Here is an 18,927-nt window from a genome sequence, read left to right as displayed (position 1 = left end):
TCACTGTCGCAACCTCGGTGTCCTTTTTGATAATAACCTCTCTTTCGACCAACACATCACCCAAATCACCAAAACTGCTTTCTTCCACCTCAAAAACATTTCTCGTCTCCGCCATTCACTTTCTTTCAATGCTGCTCAAACCCTCATCCACGCCTTCATCACCTCCCGCCTTGACCACTGCGATAGCATTCTCTATGGTACAACCTCCAAACTCCTCAATAAACTACAGTACATCCAGAATGCCACCGCCCGCCTACTCACCCACACCCGCACTCGTGATCACATCACCCCCGTCCTTAAAAACCTCCACTGGCTCCCCGTTCCCCAGCGTATTCAATTTAAACTGCTCCTACTCACCTATAAAGCCATTCACAATCAGGCCCCCTCCTATCTTTCCGACCTTCTTTACCAATACACTCCTTCCCGCAATCTCCGCTCCTCAAACACAAACCTCCTCGCCATCCCCGTGACCAAGCTCAAAACCTGGGGGGACCGAGCCTTCTCTGTCACCGCCCCCACCCTCTGGAACGCTCTACCACAACACATCCGCAACTGTACTGACCTCCAATCCTTCAAATCATCTCTTAAAACTCATCTGTTCCGCAATGCTTTTAACACCTTTTAATCTCTTTTACCCATTTTGCTTTTTGTTCATCTAAATGTGCTTTTGTAAATTATGTATGCTTGTTTTAAGTGCACATTTTTATCCTGTGTTTTAAGCTCTTGTAAAGTGTCTTTGAGTGTGATGAAAAGCGCTTTCAAATAAAATGTATTATTATTATTATTATGATGATGATCATCTTAAAAATATTTTGGCGAGCACCCCCGCAATCGTGGCACAACTATGCACGTGGTGGTGAGGTGGGGCAGGTGTTTTTCACGCACGGATGCCCGATCGGGGGTGGAAAGCAATCTCCAAGTGCCCATCCACAGTGGCCAACTTGACATCATGTGCAAGTGTCGATGATCTTGCAGTTCTTTTCAAATCTCTTGCACCTGCATATAATGTATACCGCATGCTTCTATCTGCGCTGAATTTAAGAGGATCGAGGTGAGTTGTTTCCAGTGAATGGCAAACAAGTCATCTGCGTTCCGTCCCACAATGGCTCACAACGGCGCAAACGCCCCCTTCTCCCATCAAGGAAAATACCAAAATAAAGTAAACTCCCCCCATGCACAGTTAGACTGCGCTTTGCACTAGACTTGTGCTGGGCATGAAAATAGGGCCCGTTGAGTCAGGCAACATTTAAAAATGACCAATTTGCAGTCTTTTGCTAACCAATCATACTGTAGATATTTTTGTACTGCAGAAGGAAGCTGGTCATACTTGGGAAACTCTGCAAAATCATTTCATAGTGAGCTGTTCACACGTTCCCTATGACTGACTGGTGAGCAGTGTAGGTTATTGTTTGACCCTGTCCAGACGAATGAAAGCTATGCCTGGATGTTCTCCAACTTTGTCAAATGTTCTGCTTGTAAAAGCAGAAATTCTGTCAAAAGTCACACTGCAAAAGTGCATCTTCTCTCTGACACGTAGCGAGGTGGTGGTGGACCCCAAAAAGCAGGCAAGAGGGAGGAGCAGGGTGTACTTGACAAATTGTATTGAAACACAGAGAAAACTAAATCCTAAACAAACAAACAAAGTCCAAAGTATCAAACAAAAAATATGACTGAAGATAAAACATAACAATGACCTAAACATGACTGAAACAAACATGACAGCAGCCAACAAACAGCAACAAACACAAACAATGACCCGACAATGAGTAGTCTCCGGGAGTCCTTTTATAGCCACTAATTACCTAACGACCAACAGGTGTGCAGCTGCAGGGAAAAGCCCCACAGTGCCACCTGTTGGTCACAAACCGAAACATGACACTCTCCCTGCAAGAACGGCAGCAAAATATGAGGATAAGGATTAAATTCAAATCTTCAACAAGATGAACACTTCTTGTTTTTGTTGTTGTTTCAGTCTCCTTTGAAGTTAATGTTAATCCCTCTTGATGCATTCCACTGTGTTCAATTATTTTTTGATAAAATGGATCCCATTGATATGTTTCAAATGACAATAGGAAAACCTTTTTGGTGTCCATTGAGTTTCATATTGTGAATATAACAAACAGTTACTAACATGAACAGTAGCATTCCTTATGTCTTAAATCTATGAAAACGTAAGCATGTTTCATGCACATCGAAATGAGCACTGTCACATTTTGTTGTATTCCAGTTACAGTAATTACAAACTGATTCAGTATACAGATTTGAAATGCCTTTTCCTAAACAAGTATATAAACTTTTTTTTGTTGTTCTTAAATATATATAAACTGTTTACATGAGGGCGGCCAGGTATAGTCGGGTGGCTAGCACGTCGACTTCACAGTGCAGAGTTCAATTCCAACTCCGACCTTCCTGTGTGGAGTTTGCATGTTCTCCCCGTGCCGCCAACATGCCGAAGATGGCTGGGATAGGCTCCAGCACCCACCCTTGTGAGGACAAAGCGGATCGGAAAATGAACGAATGAATGAACGAGTGGGGGAAAAAAATGCAGCTTTCGCTTTGGTAAAAAAATAATACATTCCTTGTTGCCCACTTAAAGTCTTCAGAGATCAGCCCCAAAACAACAAACAACAGTTTATGAAAGTATTATAAGACAGTTTATCAGACAAAACTATCGAATGCATTGCAGTTTTGTCTGATAAACTGTCTTCTAATACTTTAATAAACTGTTGAATCGCAATAGCAACTGTATGTTTGTTATTGTTGCATTTACACCATCCTTTGCAATATGCTTGAATGTTTAAATTACAAACTGCTTCAAGGTTCTTCAAATCGAGTAGAACAAATGCAACTCACTCCACCCAGCATAGATTCAATTCTTTCATTAATTTTCGCTTTAGCCATATTGTACTCTCCTGCCAAGGAAGTACAGGTACCATTTTAGTATGCCCAAATTAAGGTTGAGCTCAGGTAGTCTTCACGTTTCCTCTCTTCCTACTGTGGTGGCATCACACACAAAAATGCTAAATGAATTGAAGACTTGTGAGATATGCCAAAGTTGAGGTTTTTTTTGGTTTATTATTTTAAGTCCACAGAATTAAAACTTTGAACATTTTGAACTTTAGAGGTTCACTGTACATTGAGGTATTCGGTGAAACATTACATAACATCCCGGTACATAACACACATCAATCAACGGCAGTGTTCAGGCATAAGTCAAATTTATACTTCTCGATACATGCACAGATTTTCACATTAAAAGATTCAGTTTTACAGCATATCTGACAGGCACCTGAGACTTGAGAGGAGGGAAGCGTTCCTTTAGGCCAGTAAATCAATGAATCTGAAGGAAAAAATAGTTAGCAGATGATCATATAGTTCTGCAAGTACAGAATACATGTTTTAAATCATCATTATGTAACCATAGTAGTGGGGGGGGGTGGGGGGGGGGGACTCTTCTATACAGAGAAAGGAGGTTATTTTTCCCTTATCACTCAAGCCTAGCTTTTGATGCTCATTCCTGAGCAGAATTACCAAGGTCAGCAAAACTTTTCCATGATGGTATTTGATTCAAGGCAGCTTGAGTGACGAGCTGCATGTGACTTGTTTTGGACTGGTGAGTAGCACAGCTGACTCCATTCAGTCTCATAAGCGTCATTTGTCAGCTGCTTGACCAACAACATGCAAATTCTCCAAACTGTAACAACAAATAAGGTGATATCAAAAGCCAAGTGACCATTAAGGAAGTTTTTTTTTATTTTTTGTGGGAAACCTCAATGTCCGCATTATCTATGTGCATGGAGTTGTTACACTCTTTCCCAATCGAGACAACAAGACCCAAGCAACTTAGATTTGTATGTGAGTACTGAGTTACACAAGAACCTGTAGGGCAGCGGTGTCCAAAGTCGGTCCTCAAGGGCCGCTGTCCTGCCTTTGCAGCTTTCCCAGGAGCAACACACCTGGTTCAAATAATCAGGAACGTTCTAATCCTGCTTCAGAGCTGGCTGATGAACTGATCATCTGTATCAGGTGTGTTGCAGCCGGGAGAGATGGATAACAGGCAGGACGGCGGCGCTCCAGGCCCGGAGCTGGACATGCCTACTGTAGGGTTTTCTCATTTGGTCATGTAGACCTACAGGAAATGGACTCGTGTATGTAATGTTAATTGTTTTGTGTCCATATTCTTCTGTCTGTTTTGCTGCCATGTAATTTTGAAAATGGCCCAAAGACTCTGCAAGACCATTCTACATCTTAACAGGCATCAACTGATGAATATATGTCCATGATGAAACATTTGGCCAATCAGCCAGTTGTCAAATTGTCAAAATAAAGTGAACGTTTGCACACCGAAAGATGCAACATGATCCAGACCATATGTTGGGGTCTTGTCCAATATATAATGTGTAGTTTTGCCACTACCCACTGGGTGAAAAAATATGGAACCGAATGCCAGAATGGAATTTTTGTATGTGTTGGACTAAAAATGGATTTCCTACTTTCCGAAAATTTGTGAAGATCTTGATGACGATCAGGCATTTCTTTTAACCCCAAATGTTATTACCACGGGTTGTGATGTTTACCCGAATGTATTTAGAACTGAGGAAGATTGTGCCCTGCTGCTGTTTTGTCTGAATGGATTTAATCAAAGAAAATTATTTTGAATTGAAATGTTGTGATGTTTTATTTAAGGTACTGCAGCACAGGTTATTTTCCCCCACACTGTATATTGTTGGCATGAACATACAGTACAGTAGTGTTCATCGAAACACTCACTTGTGTCATTGTTACTGCCCTGTCATTTTATTGCCGTAACACACTATTGGGTGTTGAGCATTGAACACGTTCGTAAATTGTACCTTAACACCAAGTAGTGTGGATGCATATAGACACTTTTCCGGTGTTAAAATTAACAGTCTATGTTGTTGAATCAACACCAGCAGATGTGTAGTGTACTTCAGCTGTGCTGCTCATCCCACAAAAGCATGTTCCTTACAAATGCGGCACAGCACCATTGATCAGCAGAATAAACAGGATTTCCACAGCGAAAAGATTTATTACCAAAGGGCATTCTTAGAACAAAGAAATTAACAATTTATTTTTTTTAATACTTACATGTGTCCTTACTTTTTGTGCAAAGTTTAGTTTTATATTGGGGGAAAATATTACTGAATGATGCTTGACAAAATAACAGAAATAAAAATAACATTTTTACTCTAATGGTTTCTTGCAGGATTATGCTGTGTCTACTGTGCCTGTGGTGGAAGGGCTGCACCTGAAAAGCTTCTGCAGCATGGGAGGACCGGGCCTCATTATCATTGGCTCCAGTGAACCGGCTCAGAAAGCCCTCAAAGTATGGAATTTGTGTATGTGCGTCATGTGTTTATGGAAATAGCGTCATCTCATATTGATGATTTTGCCAAGTGTCGTCATGGGAACAGTTGAATCACTGTCTTATTTTTTTTAAATGGCACAGCAGATGCTTGCTTCTTTTTTTTTTTTTTTTTTTTAATTCCTTGATAGCCTCTTGACTCAACCCTGTTGGTATGTGTTCTTTTCCTCTTGACTGACTGGACATTCCCAGTCAACATTTGCCAAGCATTCTAAATGCCACTGTAATTCTAGACAATGAATCTGGCAAGGTACAGCACGTCATCAAATAAAGAACTTGAATGCTACCACAGGAAAGAGCTCTCACTTGATCAAGCTCGAATACAGCAATGGCAAACAATAACACATGTGAAGAGGAAGGAATTGCAGTTCTTCTCGCTGACAGATATGTTATCCCATTTTTTCTGCGAACAGGTAACAAATTGCAGGAAAAATGCCTTGGCTAATTCTAAGCATGTGATCTTTGATAGTGTACTGGTTCCAAGTCCTTGGAGTTTGAGTGTTACCTTCAATGCCCCATTTATTCATGAATTCTCTCTGGAGCCTTTTTTACATGTGTTACAAAGACTGCGATGGTATTATGCCAAAATAGCTGCTCCGATAAAAGTCATCAAAACATAAAAGCACATGGCGACCTCAGATCTTTGCTCAACACAATTCATCAAATGGTGAAGAACTTCTGCCCTAACAGGATTCAAATCAGTCAGATTCACCTAAGCTAGTTTCTCCCATCAATGGTTGCCACCTTGTGTGAGATCTCCCCCTGCTGGATAAAAAAAACATTCATCCCAATGGCAATTTAAACTGGACCATCTTTAATGGCCTAGAGCAGTGGTTCTAAAAGTTTTTCACATCAAAGACAACATAAAAAAAAATGTGACTTTCCAACTACCAGCGTTATGATCAGTATTAAACTGCATGATATAGTCGGCATCAAAAAGGGTAGTGTTCATCAAAAACCAAGCGGAGGTTTTATTTCTGAAAAGCTATTAAATATTGTTGCAAGCCACTGTAAAATTGTGCCCCATTTGAATATGACTGCTGTACTTAAAAAAAAAAAAGTTACATCAAAAAAAAAATCAAAATAAATGTTTGAAAAGAATCATTTCTGACAAGTTCAACAGAAATGGATTGTACTTAAAATTTACGTACCAAATTATTCTTAATAAGTGTACTCTAGTGGATGAAAAAAAGTTTAGTCAGTGTAAAATGTGCAGTATGAACATTTAAGTGATGTTGTCATGTACCACTAGAGGGAGCCTGCGTACCTCTAGTGGTACTCATACCACACTTTGAGAACTATTGGCTAGAGTCCTTAGAAACTGTAATTGCTAGACCAATGATTCTCAACTGGTGGGTCAGGACCCAAAAGCCGATCACGGAGCCATTATTGATGGGTTTGTGGAAATCTAGTAAAAATTTGCAGGCGTTCCTCAATGTACAAGGGTACCGACATACAACATTTTATCGTTGCAGATGCCATTTTGTATTTGCCGTTGTCACGTTCGTCATCAGTTTCTTAATAAGGTGTTCAGAAAGGCACTGTGAACATGCAATAAGTTTTCTTCATTGCTCCTAACATATATTAAAGTGGGTTGCCACTACAACAGGAAACGCTGTTCCCCGTGTGACAACAGTTGAGAAACAATTAGCTCGACTCTGCATCCTTGGATTGTTGAAGTGTACACAGGAACTTAATACACGCAGAAATATACTGAGAAAGATACTGATTCATTTAACATTCTTGAATAAACTAAGTAAGATTCCATTGGGTTTGATCACCCTCGTAATTAGCAACTGTAATGAGGAATAGCTGTTACCAACAGTGACAAAAACTTTCTGGTTGTGCCTTCATCATCTTGGTTGTGCCTTCATCATCCTAAATCCAGGAGTCTGTTTCTATTTTGCAGGGCTTTTAATGATCATGTACACTTATATATTACAACTGTTTAAATAAATCGGAATAGTATTTTAGACCCTGAGGCAGTTAGGGTAATGACCTTTGACCTTTGAATGAGGAATGTTTTAAAACTGGCGTCTTGTTTAATCTTAGTATTCATCATGAAACTGACTGTTTCACCCTCTTGATTTGTAGTATGTACAAAGTATGTCACCTCATGTGCTGTGTTGTTTTACACTCATGTAAATGTTTTTATAATCTGTGTTTTGCTTTCCCAAGAATGAGAATGCGCGGATGGATTTCATCATCCGTCAGTCCCTTTCAACACGAGCTTCTCCCATGAAGTCATTCCCCTAAATACCATTCGAGGTTACAGCACCCTCTCATTTTAGCTTACCACCAGGCACCCCGTCTAAGTCATGAGGTCACCACAGTGTGTTGTTTGGGGTTCCCCTGAAGGATGTTTACACTGTGTATTACTCACTAGCATAACACAGCTGTAGTGGTAGATGGCACTCGCCGGAGACAAAAGTAATTCCCATATTTGATTCTCTTGAAAACAAAATAATGTCAATATCCAATTCAAATGTAAAGCCTATGTATAGTTGTTTGACTGTCTAATTACACCAATTTCAAAAGCCCTATTTCTTTTTACCGCGCTGATATTCACGGACCTCCTGAAAGAACTTATGCTCACATGACTAACATACATGTAAAAAGCACACACAGTAAACAGAAACGGAAGATGCCAGATCAGATTACGTTCATAACATAATAATTAGACTTTGTACAATCGGGATTTTGGGGGGCTGATCCTCAATCAGTGTGTTAAAAAACAGACAAACAAAAAAAAGATCACTGATCCTATCACACTATGGAGCAACATGTTTATTTAAATAACGTATTTACTGCATATGTATGACATGTTCATTTGTTAACAAATGAGCAGAATTTTTTATCACAATGTAGTTGCTTTCAAAACATGAAATACATAAAATTACAACTACCGTAAATACTTTAGTTGGATCCTTTTCAAAATTATTTCAATGAAAAACCTGTGGCTTTGTCAGCCACAGCTGCATGGCAGTATCAAATAAAGTGGGACGCTGCCACTGTATAGTCGTAATATTGATGTTGGACATGGGACTTTACAGTTGCATACATCTTTATTTGTTTCACAAAGATAATGTACACCACTTTAAAACTATATCATTGTGGACAACACAATTGAGTTAATGGAGTTAGTCTCCTGAAAATGTGTGTGTGCGGGGGTGGGGGTGGGGGGTGGTAGGAATGAATCGCCATGCCGCAGTTTCCCATAAACATCTCTTGGCAGCGTAATGCTAAATTCAAAATATCCGGATGAGGTGAGTTCTAAGAGCTAGCAGTCTTAGAGGCATGGAATTAGTGATAAACACTACTCTTCATCAGTCTGACTCCAACTTTCTCTGAATGCTTATGCAAGATCGGCTTTGCGGGCTGGAGCCTTGTCATGGACCATTTTCTTCGACTTCCATGCAAGGTTTTCACTTTGCAGGCCACGACATTGACCTTATGTGTCTTTCTTCAAGGAATGTTTTTCCAGTTTTTTTTGTTTCCTCTATAGCTAGATGCATTTCCAATAAAAAATGATTTCATCCATTCAATTGATGGAATAAGAAAAATGTCAAAAATGTTAACGGAAACTGTTGCATTTATTGTAGATGTAATGAAAGCCGTTTCCCCAGTGCCTTAACCTGACATGCAGCCCAATATCATCAATGACTGCGGAAATGTGCATGTTTCCTTCAGGCATCCGTCTTCATCATTCAAACGTCACCAAAGAAAAGTTGCAGCAGCATCACCTTGCCCAATGCAGATTTGCGATTCATGGCTGAATATGACTTTTATCCAGTCATCCACAGTCCACCGTTGTCCATTGTAACCTTGCTTTCTACTGTTGGGGTGTTAATGATGGCTTTTGTTTCGCTTTTCTGTTTGGAAATCCCATTTCCTTTCAGCGGTTTCTTACAGTTTGTTCACAGAGTTTGACTCCAGTTTCCTGTCATATGTTCATTTGTTTGCTTTGCATTTTCTGCTTTCAAGATATTGCTTTCAGTTTTGTCTTGATGCTTTGATGTCTTCCGTGATCGAACAGTATGCTTGCTTCTCTTGGACGTCCTTCCCATTTTTGCTGTACTTGTTCCACATTTTAGACACAGCTGACTGTGAACAACCAACATATTTTGAAAAATTGCACAAAGATTGACCTTCTTTAGGTAGTTTGATAATCCCCTCCATTTTTTCATTTGACATCTCTCATTTTGGAGCCATGATGTCAGTACACTTGGTGCAACTTCAACCTGCAGCTGCAACTCTTCAAGGTGTTATCATTCCTGTTTAACGGCAGACTAACGAGCAGCCAACAGTCTCGAGTTTGAGTCTTAAACTGGGGAGTGATTTTAAATTGGACCAGCAAATTGGTGCAGTTGTTATATCCAGATTGTTTCATTTGAGGCAGCTGGTTAAAGCAAAATCCCTCCTTTCTCATGAGCACTTTGAAACAGTAATTCATGCCTTCGTCACATCTCGGCTGAATTACTGTAATGCACTTTACATTGGAGTCAGCCAATCCTCCATTCAGCATCTCCAGTTGATCCAAAATGCTGCTGCTCACCTCTTGACTGGTACGCATAAGAGGGAGCACATAACTCCTACTCTGGCAATCCCTTCACTGCCCCCCTATACGTTTTCTTGTATTTGTTTTCAAATCTTTAAATGCCCTCGCCCCACCTGACCTCTCTGAGCTACTTCGCCCCGAAGCACCTGCCCAGTTGTGGACCAGACACTATTTAAGGGTACAGAGAACTAAGCGGCGGCTTAGTTCTAAGGGACAAATTCTTTTCTGTTACGAGTCCCTCTCTTTGGAATCACGTCCCGCTGCACGTTAGGGCAGCCCCCGTCACTGCCCATCTATTTTCTGTAGTGCATATCCTTTTGGACAAACTATAAATCCACCCAATTCTCATACAAGTTGCTCGCTAGCACTAAGCTAACCTTTGTGTTTTCGTGTCCTCTCCGGTGTGCAAGCGGCCAAACTCCCTTCGTCCACCACTATGACAGGAGGCAAACAATGAAGTCGCAATGATAAGGTCTTGATAAATATTCCCATGCACACGCAACTGTCTTTTGTTGCCGAATGCAGTGGGGTGTCACATGGCGCATATGCTTCTGCTGTATATTTTTCTTTTGACCACCACAAGTACACTTTCAACAACTGAATGGACATCTGATACTGGTGATTCCATAATCTTTGGACAGGGTTGTTAATGTGGGTAACATTGTGACTGTAATTATTTTGACAAATAATTGTCGATTCATCGGTGAGTCGGATTTTCAAACACTTTCAAACGGTATAATTTGCATGTCTTCCTTCAGAAAAAGTCATATCAGATGGACAGAAATTAATTACGATTCAGTTGGTGGTTTGGTCTGTAACGTCAGAAGATAAAAATAGATTGAAATGTCGATCATTGTTTTCCAAATAAAGGCAAATGTTTGAATTTTGATTGCCCTCAAAGATAATCGGTCTGGTTTCATGGAGGACTACAGAAATAGGATAACATTTACTGTTGAGAAGGTGAAATTCTGAGATCATTTTAAACTGAAAAAGTTATCCAAACGAGTCGTCAATTATCAAAAGTCATTAGCGATTAATTTGATAGTCGATTCGTTGTTGATTAATCGATTCATCGTTGCACCTCTGAATCATCTTCTCAATCCAAGAGTCCGATCAGTGACGTAATTGATGGGATCATCAAAAAAGTTAACAATTACACCCTCAGCATTTTACATACCTTTAAATTCATTTAATCAACAAAGTATATCAACAGTTTGTTTTACCAGGTATCGAATTCCATGCACAGAATAAGCCGTAGTTTGTAAGTCAAGGGACTTTCTTAAAAACTTGTTTAGCAATAATTAAAAAAAAAAAGAATCCAAATGAAAGATTTGACATCAGCATCCGTTTTGAGTATTTTTTTAAACTCGTTTGGTTGTTAGTTGTTCTCCCTCCAATAACTCATTTGTTTGAAGTCTTTTGGGTGGGCACATTATGCTGCCCATTTACCTCTCAATGAATTGCATTGCACCCTGCCAACTTTTGCGGCGATTTTATGCTCAGTTCACTGCCAAGCTGTCTGGGAAGTAGCCAGCTCCAAGCATTTTTACATTTTGCATACACTGCATCTTTGATAAGAAACACAAATCAAGTGGTTTAAGACTCCTCCAAGTATTTGTTAGTCACTACAAAGTATCAGGACTTCAGTGATCAAAATATTCAGGATATAAGTACAATTTTGTGAGAAAGTTGTAATATTATCAAGATAACCATATGCCTGTGTTTAGACGATCATGTGGTTAATGATTAAGTCTTCAAATATCCATGTTGGGGGTACAATGTTATTTTTCCAAAGTGCACACATGGAATTAGCCAGTTTTGTTGGGTTTGTTTCCTTACAGAGACACTGGCTGTGCATTTTTCATCCAAATCCGTATTATCATATCCAGTATCTGTTTTGACACCAAAAAGAAAATGTTCAACAAAACATGTGACGCAGTAACAACTGTGATTTTTGGTGGAGTCAACATTTCTCCTCCCATCTACCTCTCCTAATCCCCTTGTGTGTGAGAGCCGGGTTCGGCGGTCACGCACATGATTGTTTTCATTTAGCGCTGCTGCAGCCACCCCTACCCCCTAGTGATTTGGGAATCTGTCTGTTCACGCACTTTTAGCTTTCTAGCACAACAGAGGATATTACATGAACTTATTTTCATTTCCTGCACACTCTCTCTCACCAAAACTGTAATTTTATAGCATCCTGAAACCAAAGCAAATTTGCAACTTCAATCATTAAGGTTGTCTGCATAGTAGTTCAATGTTAGACATGCAAAATGCAATATTTATTTAATGAGTGTTATCCCGAGTTTAGTTTAGTTTACGCTGTGACCATTTGCTAGGATGACACATTTCTTCGTCTATTCGCTTGTAGTATGCTCTGTTCCCAGAAGAAAATATGTCACTTTTTGCAAAGTAATTTTCCCGAGAAAGGAAAACGCACACTTGAGACAGCCCGTTGAACATCTGTGTTTTATTTAAAAGGCAAACACAATAGTAGCAAAATAACATGATAACAAGAAACCTAAACTCTCCTACTATGTATGTATAATGAAAACAGCCTGAAGTTGATAATGTTTCTTCCTCTAACTGAAAACACAAGCAGTGGGACATTTCATGAAAACATCCTGACCCATTCTGAAACACAAGCCCTTTACAGGCACACATTTGTGTCTGTGTGTTGAAATCCAGCAAGGCAAATCCAGACATGACTCAAACTTTTATGCTTTAACCATTAGAACTTTAGAAGACAAATCACCATTGTAACATTTTTTTTGTTTTGTTTTTTGATCTTAGGTTTGTTTTGTGTGACTGCTGACACACACACGCTCACCCACACCCACACACACACACACACACCACACACCTTTTGTCTCAGTGGCATCCGTCCACACATGTGCTCATAAACATGAAGCGACACCTGCTTCTCCGCTGGTCATAACACTCTCACCCAGCGGCCACCTTCCACCTCCACTTCCTCTTGGCAGCATGTGCGTCATCTTGGCCTCTCCGCTGCGCTTCCCATTCCATCTTCAGCCCCATTAGATTACATAAATAATATGACATCTGCTGAAAAAGAATGCCTGCTCCTGTGTTCTCCATTAGCCACCCTCCTCTTCGCCCAAAGACCTCTGAGTAATTTTGCAGTGACTGTCTGGATCCCTGCAATTCGTATGGACTCACACAGGCCGCTGTTTCTTTGTGTTCATGTCCACGTTCTGTATTTGTGTGTGCCTGTTTGTAGATCATGCAACAAATGAGCGATCATCGTTACGATAAACTGACGGTGCCCGATGACTTGGCTGCAAACTGCATCTACATGAACCTGCCCAATAAGGGACAGGTGCTTCTGCATTGCACAGAAGAGGAATATCCAGAAAGCGTAAAGGTAATATTTGGCTCAATGATCACAAGGAGACAGATTTTCTTTCCATATAAAATTTAGCATACTTGTATTGAAATTCTCCAGTGGAGGGATTTGAGTCACCACTACATTACCACACACAAATATGTTCACCTTGCCAAGAGCTAGATGTAAAGGTGTAATTGTTATTAATATCGGTTGGTGAAGTTGGTGTCTTTTCATGACACTGCCAAGGTCTTTAATATTATCGTGCATGCGTTGTTCATTCTTTCTTTTTTGGATTTTTTTTTTTTTTTTAATCTTCAAATTTGCAATCTATATAAACATAACACATCAGGAAAGGCAGAAAGACACATTGCTCAACCTTGCCCCGAACTATACATGAAAATAATCATAAAAAGTAAAAGGCAATAATCAGTGCCAGCTGAGTCGCATTGAAGGCGACAAAAATTTAATCAAAAAAACAAAATAGGATGACAAAAATATTTTAAAAATATATATGGATTTTAGATGAGTAGGAAATACAGTGCACAATTACTGATGAGCAAAATTGATTTGTATATCTCTGGCGTCTCAAAACGATGAGCTCATTGTCAGTTTTGGTGCTCAGATCATCGCAGATAGACTCTCGTTAAAAGTGTGATGTGCAGTTGGTCCAGCTTTCAAGCCGATGTCACTCGCTGTCCTTTGAGTGGCTGCGGTCATTGACGGGAACTGAGCGCATCCAGTAAGGTCTTCAACCTGGCGGCCATTTTGGATTGGACTAAGACAGTCTTTAGGGCATATGGTTTCGTCATCATAATCAACTCGGTGAAGTTACTTTAACCTATTTCCAGAGGACAACACGCAGCCCGGGCCACATGGATAAGAACAAGTCTGCTGGATTTATGGATTTAATCTCCAAAATTACAGCCATTCAGGATAAAGTGCTTGTCGTGACTGCGCGCTTAGGCTGATTTAAGAGTAGCATTGGGTGTTGTAGATCGTTGTTTTGTTTTGCACTGGCTTATTAGGTGTGTGTGTGTGTGTGTGTGTGCGTGCGTGCGTGCGTGCGTGCGTGCGTGCGTGCGTGCGTGCGTGCGTGCGTGCGTGCATGCGTGTGTGTGTGCGTGTGTGTGTGCGTGCGTGCGTGTATGCGCGTGTGTGTGCGTGTGTGTGTGTGTGTGTGTGTGTTTTAGGGGTTTTGACCCTCAAAACACATGAAAAAAAAGGATCTCATGAAATTGAATCCAGTAGCCTGCAGGCTGCACGTACAGGAATTCGACCTCAAAATGTACTCAGTGGTTAGAACCCCAACCCTGCGAGCTATTTTTAGAAGGAAGAATTCCGAAAAATGTGCGCATTTGGATCGAGACACGTGGCAGAGAGTCAGTTTTTCTCCCAGAAGATAAACCGACAATAAAATCTATTTTTCTATCACATTTTTTTTCAACTTTGGTATCGCCTTGACAGACCATCTGGCATACTAAGAAATGAATATCTCGACCATGATTTAGCTTTGCAAAGTTCAGACCCAGTAGAAACTGGCTTGGATCTGTGGTGGAAAAAGTGGGAAAATAGTAATAGTGGTGGATCCACATAACAGTAAAATACCGTCTTTTGTTGAATGCCATCTCATGTCTTGTTATAGAGTTGAGCCGCAATTGCTCGAATTAAATGGAACAATATCCCAGCGCAATACAATTTCTTCTGCTTTCTTTCTCTCCACAAATGATCTATTCAGTCAACGGTCTATTTTTGGTTGGCTCCTCAAGTTGCATAAGATCTGCGCATTAACAAAGGCGGGAGTTCATGAGGACTGGCAGCTGAAGGGGGCGCAGAGCATTTATTAGTGCAAGCACTGGCAGACAGCTTTAGAGCGCTGGCTTTGCAGATAAAGAAACACAACAGACAAAAGCCCCCTGTGAGAAATAGGAGCTCCTACTGTGTTTGACCACACCGTCCTCGACCCAACAAATAAATTTTAGCCGCAGAAATAGTAAGTACTCGGCTCAAAAGGATCAAAACAAGACGCACTGCAGCCTCAGAGATGCCATAAACAGCAGTGGATTCATTTCCGTTACTTAAATGTACAGCCTTCTCAGGGTTTAACACCTTATTATTTAGTCTAATCTATAGCAGACATATTAAAACAATAATAATAATAATAATAATAATAATAATAATAATCAATGACTATCATTTATTACCACATCAAGCAGAGGCCCACATCCACACGTTTATGTGCCATGTGTCTGACAGAGGTTCACGACTCATGGAGTGTACTCGTGATCCGGTTCGAAATTAACCCCCCTGCCAACCCACCGAATGCGGGTTAAAATTAATTTTGGTGGGTGATGATAAGAACTTTCCAGTCACTTTGGCTTGTGATGTGTGAGGCAATTGTTTCAGAACAAGATCCTTCCTACTGGCGTCACTGTACTTATAGTGCGGTTCTAGACAGTTTTACCGAGGGTGGCGAGGGGGTGGCAGGACCTTCAGTTGGTAGGTCGGAGGTTATAAACCCCACCACCACCACCACCACCACACTGACACACACACACACACACACACCCACACACCCACACACACACACACACACACACACACACACACACACACACACACGCACACGCGCACACACACACGCATTTCTAATTCAGGTTTCATTTTCTACATTCCATGACAAGTTTTATGCCTGTCACCTGAAAAACAAAGCTTCATGTTGAAGCACTAACCCAATCTGCGTAGGCTATGGAGTAACCATTTTCAACTAGGACTGCCACAAACAATTGTTTTGTTTGTCGACCGTCACCGAAAGCAGTTGTACTATAAATAGTTAACTAATCAGAGATGTAAATTGCAGCATATCACACCAGCACCCAGCTGCACTTACATAACTGTCATTATGTTACATCCTGAATTCTTTATTAAGATATAGCTTTGTCGACCGTCACGGAAAGCAGTTGTACTGTAAATAGTTAACTAATCAGAGATATAAATTGCAGCATATCACACCAGCGCCCAGCTGCACTTACATAACTGTCATTATGTTACATCCTGAATTCTTTATTAAGATATAGCTAAAAATAAAGTCAATTAAGGAGGACGGACTGGCAAAAGAGGGTAAAGTGCCCATTTCTGGTTTTGTTTCAGTTTCCTACGGGAGTGGAGGGCGATCCCTCCAGCTCCACATCTTTCATGCGTTACAATCAGTGGCGTTAAAAGGACTTCATCGCCGGCAGTCGGTTTATTCGACCCTGCTGACTATCGGAATGCCAAGTGGTTGATTTTCTAGGCCTTATGGTTCATGATTCATAGTTCTCTAGTCTCCGTACTCTAGTCTCGCGTGTAAGTATTGTTTACCTTGTTTAGTTGTTCATGCTCCTTTCGCATGATTGGATCCCTGGATGTTTTTTTCATTCGTGATTTTCCGTTATTTCTACCTTACCGGTTACGAGCGATTTGTGTTTTTTCGTTTATCCTGGCTCTTTGTTGCTAGCGACTTTTGTTGTACTTTGTCGATCTTGCATTTTTCTGTAAACACATTTCATGTTCTACTTTATCCTTGTCTATTTTTGTGGGATCCCCCCCTTACCGGTCCGCACTCAAACCTGACATATTTGATGTTTTTATGTAACACTATTTGTACGGTGGACAGCTTATCATTTTATCAGATTACAGGTTATCATTACTGGTGCATGAAAGGGTTAAGTACAAGGTATATGAGAAAGGACAGTCTAATTATTGTGAATGCAGCCCAGTATGGTGAAGCGCAGTTCAACAATGTTGCAAATGGCAACGACACAAAATACTTCATTGAAATCATTCCAGCCATCATCATCATCATCATCATCATTTCCTCTATGGAAATGGATAAGATTTTATCAAGACAACACCCATAGTAATCGGTCATCCTTTCTTTCCACAGGTGTATGACAAGTTGAAGGACCACATGCTGATCCCTGTGTCCAACAGTGAAAAAGTGAGAGTGGACGGAGCTCTAACTTGCTGCTCTGTGCTCATCAATAAGAAATCCAACCACTGAACACAGCCTCTGTCGTATCACAACAGGTTCCAAGACTTGGTGAAATAGTCATGGTCACTGGATAAGTAGATGGGATATTTTTATTGAGGGGAAAATAATCATCTTGGGAGCGGATAAAATTTCGTGCTGACTTTTTTTTTTCTTTCACTTCATTAATGAACGGAGGTGTAGCTAACAAAATATATTTCAGATGATTTGTGTTGGCTTTTTGAAGTCAAGCCTCACCTAAGATGTAACTCTATTTTAATCATTCATTTTTCTTTCATTCATGTTAGAATCCAGTTCATGGTGAGAACTTGGAAAATATAACTTTGCACTAATAAATCAGGAAGCTTATTATATGCATAGTTTGCAAAACATAGATTCGACGTACTGTATGTTAAAGGCCAACGCTGTTTAGACTGTGCTGATTCTCAGCGCAACTGTGAGTGAGAGCTGAGGAAATGACATCAGGAGGTGATGCTTGCGTATGGGCAGGCAGGCAGTGATGAAGCATGGAAAGAATTTGGTTTGCTCTGTTCAGAGGAAAGGCTTGCGACACCAGTAAACACTAACTCTTAAACTTGCTCCATCTTCCTGTCTTTCACCTACCCTTTGCTCTTGACTACAAAACAGGTTTATGTTAACTTCATTCACATTGTATCACACAGTCTGGTAATCACTGTTAAAAGTGTGACAATTGCTAGGATTTTGTATCCCAGATGAATGCATCATCGACACAAAAGTCATCATTCTCAAATGGTTAATGTGAGTCGAAGTGTTGGCTCAGTGGGTGGTCAACTTTTATGATCCTCTCTAATTATTTTGCCTCAAATTGACATTCTGTACCTCCTCACTGTAATACCCTTCCCTCGCTGATTCAAATGAAAGGGTTTTATCATTACATCATTTTCCTCTCTGGCTTTTTTGTTGTTGCTCCATGTTACCACTGGTGTACACAGTGAAATAACCACTTAATATGTTGATTTTGGGGATGTAGGTTTTTTTTTTTTTTCCAACTGCACCAATCTAATGATTCTTGGTTGTGATTATATCTGTTCAACTCAAACGTTTTGGTTTCAATGAAGGTTGTGACTGATATGGTACTGGTATTTTCGTAATTGAAAAGAGCATTCTATCTCACTAATATACATAATAAAGTTATACCGAGCATTCAACTGAGTTGTTACTGTTAATACTGTTACTGTTGTTACTGTAGTAGACCGGTCGATGTAACGTTATATGTGCTTTGATTTCTTTTGACTGATATCAAGAAAATATGATTCGTGGATCATAAGAGATAGAAATGTATTCACTAAAAGCATACTGCTGCCATCTAGCGTTAAGAAAATGAAAACACCAGAAATGTGACAGGGGTGCAGTATTTAGCATTAGTTATGGAACAGCCAAGAAACTATTTTATCGCACGCACAATGCGGAAGTTTTCGATGATTAAATCCAAGATCATTTCTGTATAAATTATATGTTATAGAGAAGCACTTAGTATCAAAAGAAGGACGACTCCACATTTCAACATTAAATCCATTTTGGGAACAGCCTTGCAAGTAAAATTAGCCTTGAGATCTGATAGACTCACCTGTCCAGCAGAGCCCCCC

At 40.2% G+C, this 18,927-nt stretch overlaps 1 protein-coding gene across 1 annotated transcript in view; it reads left to right on the top strand.

Annotated features, from left to right (window-relative positions):
* The window catches only part of ddah1 (dimethylarginine dimethylaminohydrolase 1), an 86,635-nt gene extending 68,146 nt beyond the window's left edge, over positions 1-18,489 (top strand). Inside the window, exons 4-6 of the mRNA XM_019894357.1 lie at positions 5,228-5,347; positions 13,186-13,329; positions 17,216-18,489. Coding sequence (XP_019749916.1) covers positions 5,228-5,347; positions 13,186-13,329; positions 17,216-17,332 — 381 coding nt within the window. The 3' untranslated portion in view covers positions 17,333-18,489. The remainder of the gene's footprint in view (positions 1-5,227; positions 5,348-13,185; positions 13,330-17,215) is intronic.
* Positions 18,490-18,927: the final 438 nt, after the last annotated feature.

Source organism: Hippocampus comes, unplaced genomic scaffold, assembly GCF_001891065.2.
Source record: "Hippocampus comes isolate QL1 unplaced genomic scaffold, H_comes_QL1_v1.1 scaffold282, whole genome shotgun sequence".
Lineage (NCBI taxonomy): Eukaryota > Metazoa > Chordata > Actinopteri > Syngnathiformes > Syngnathidae > Hippocampus > Hippocampus comes.
This window is presented reverse-complemented; position numbering and strand designations above follow the sequence as displayed.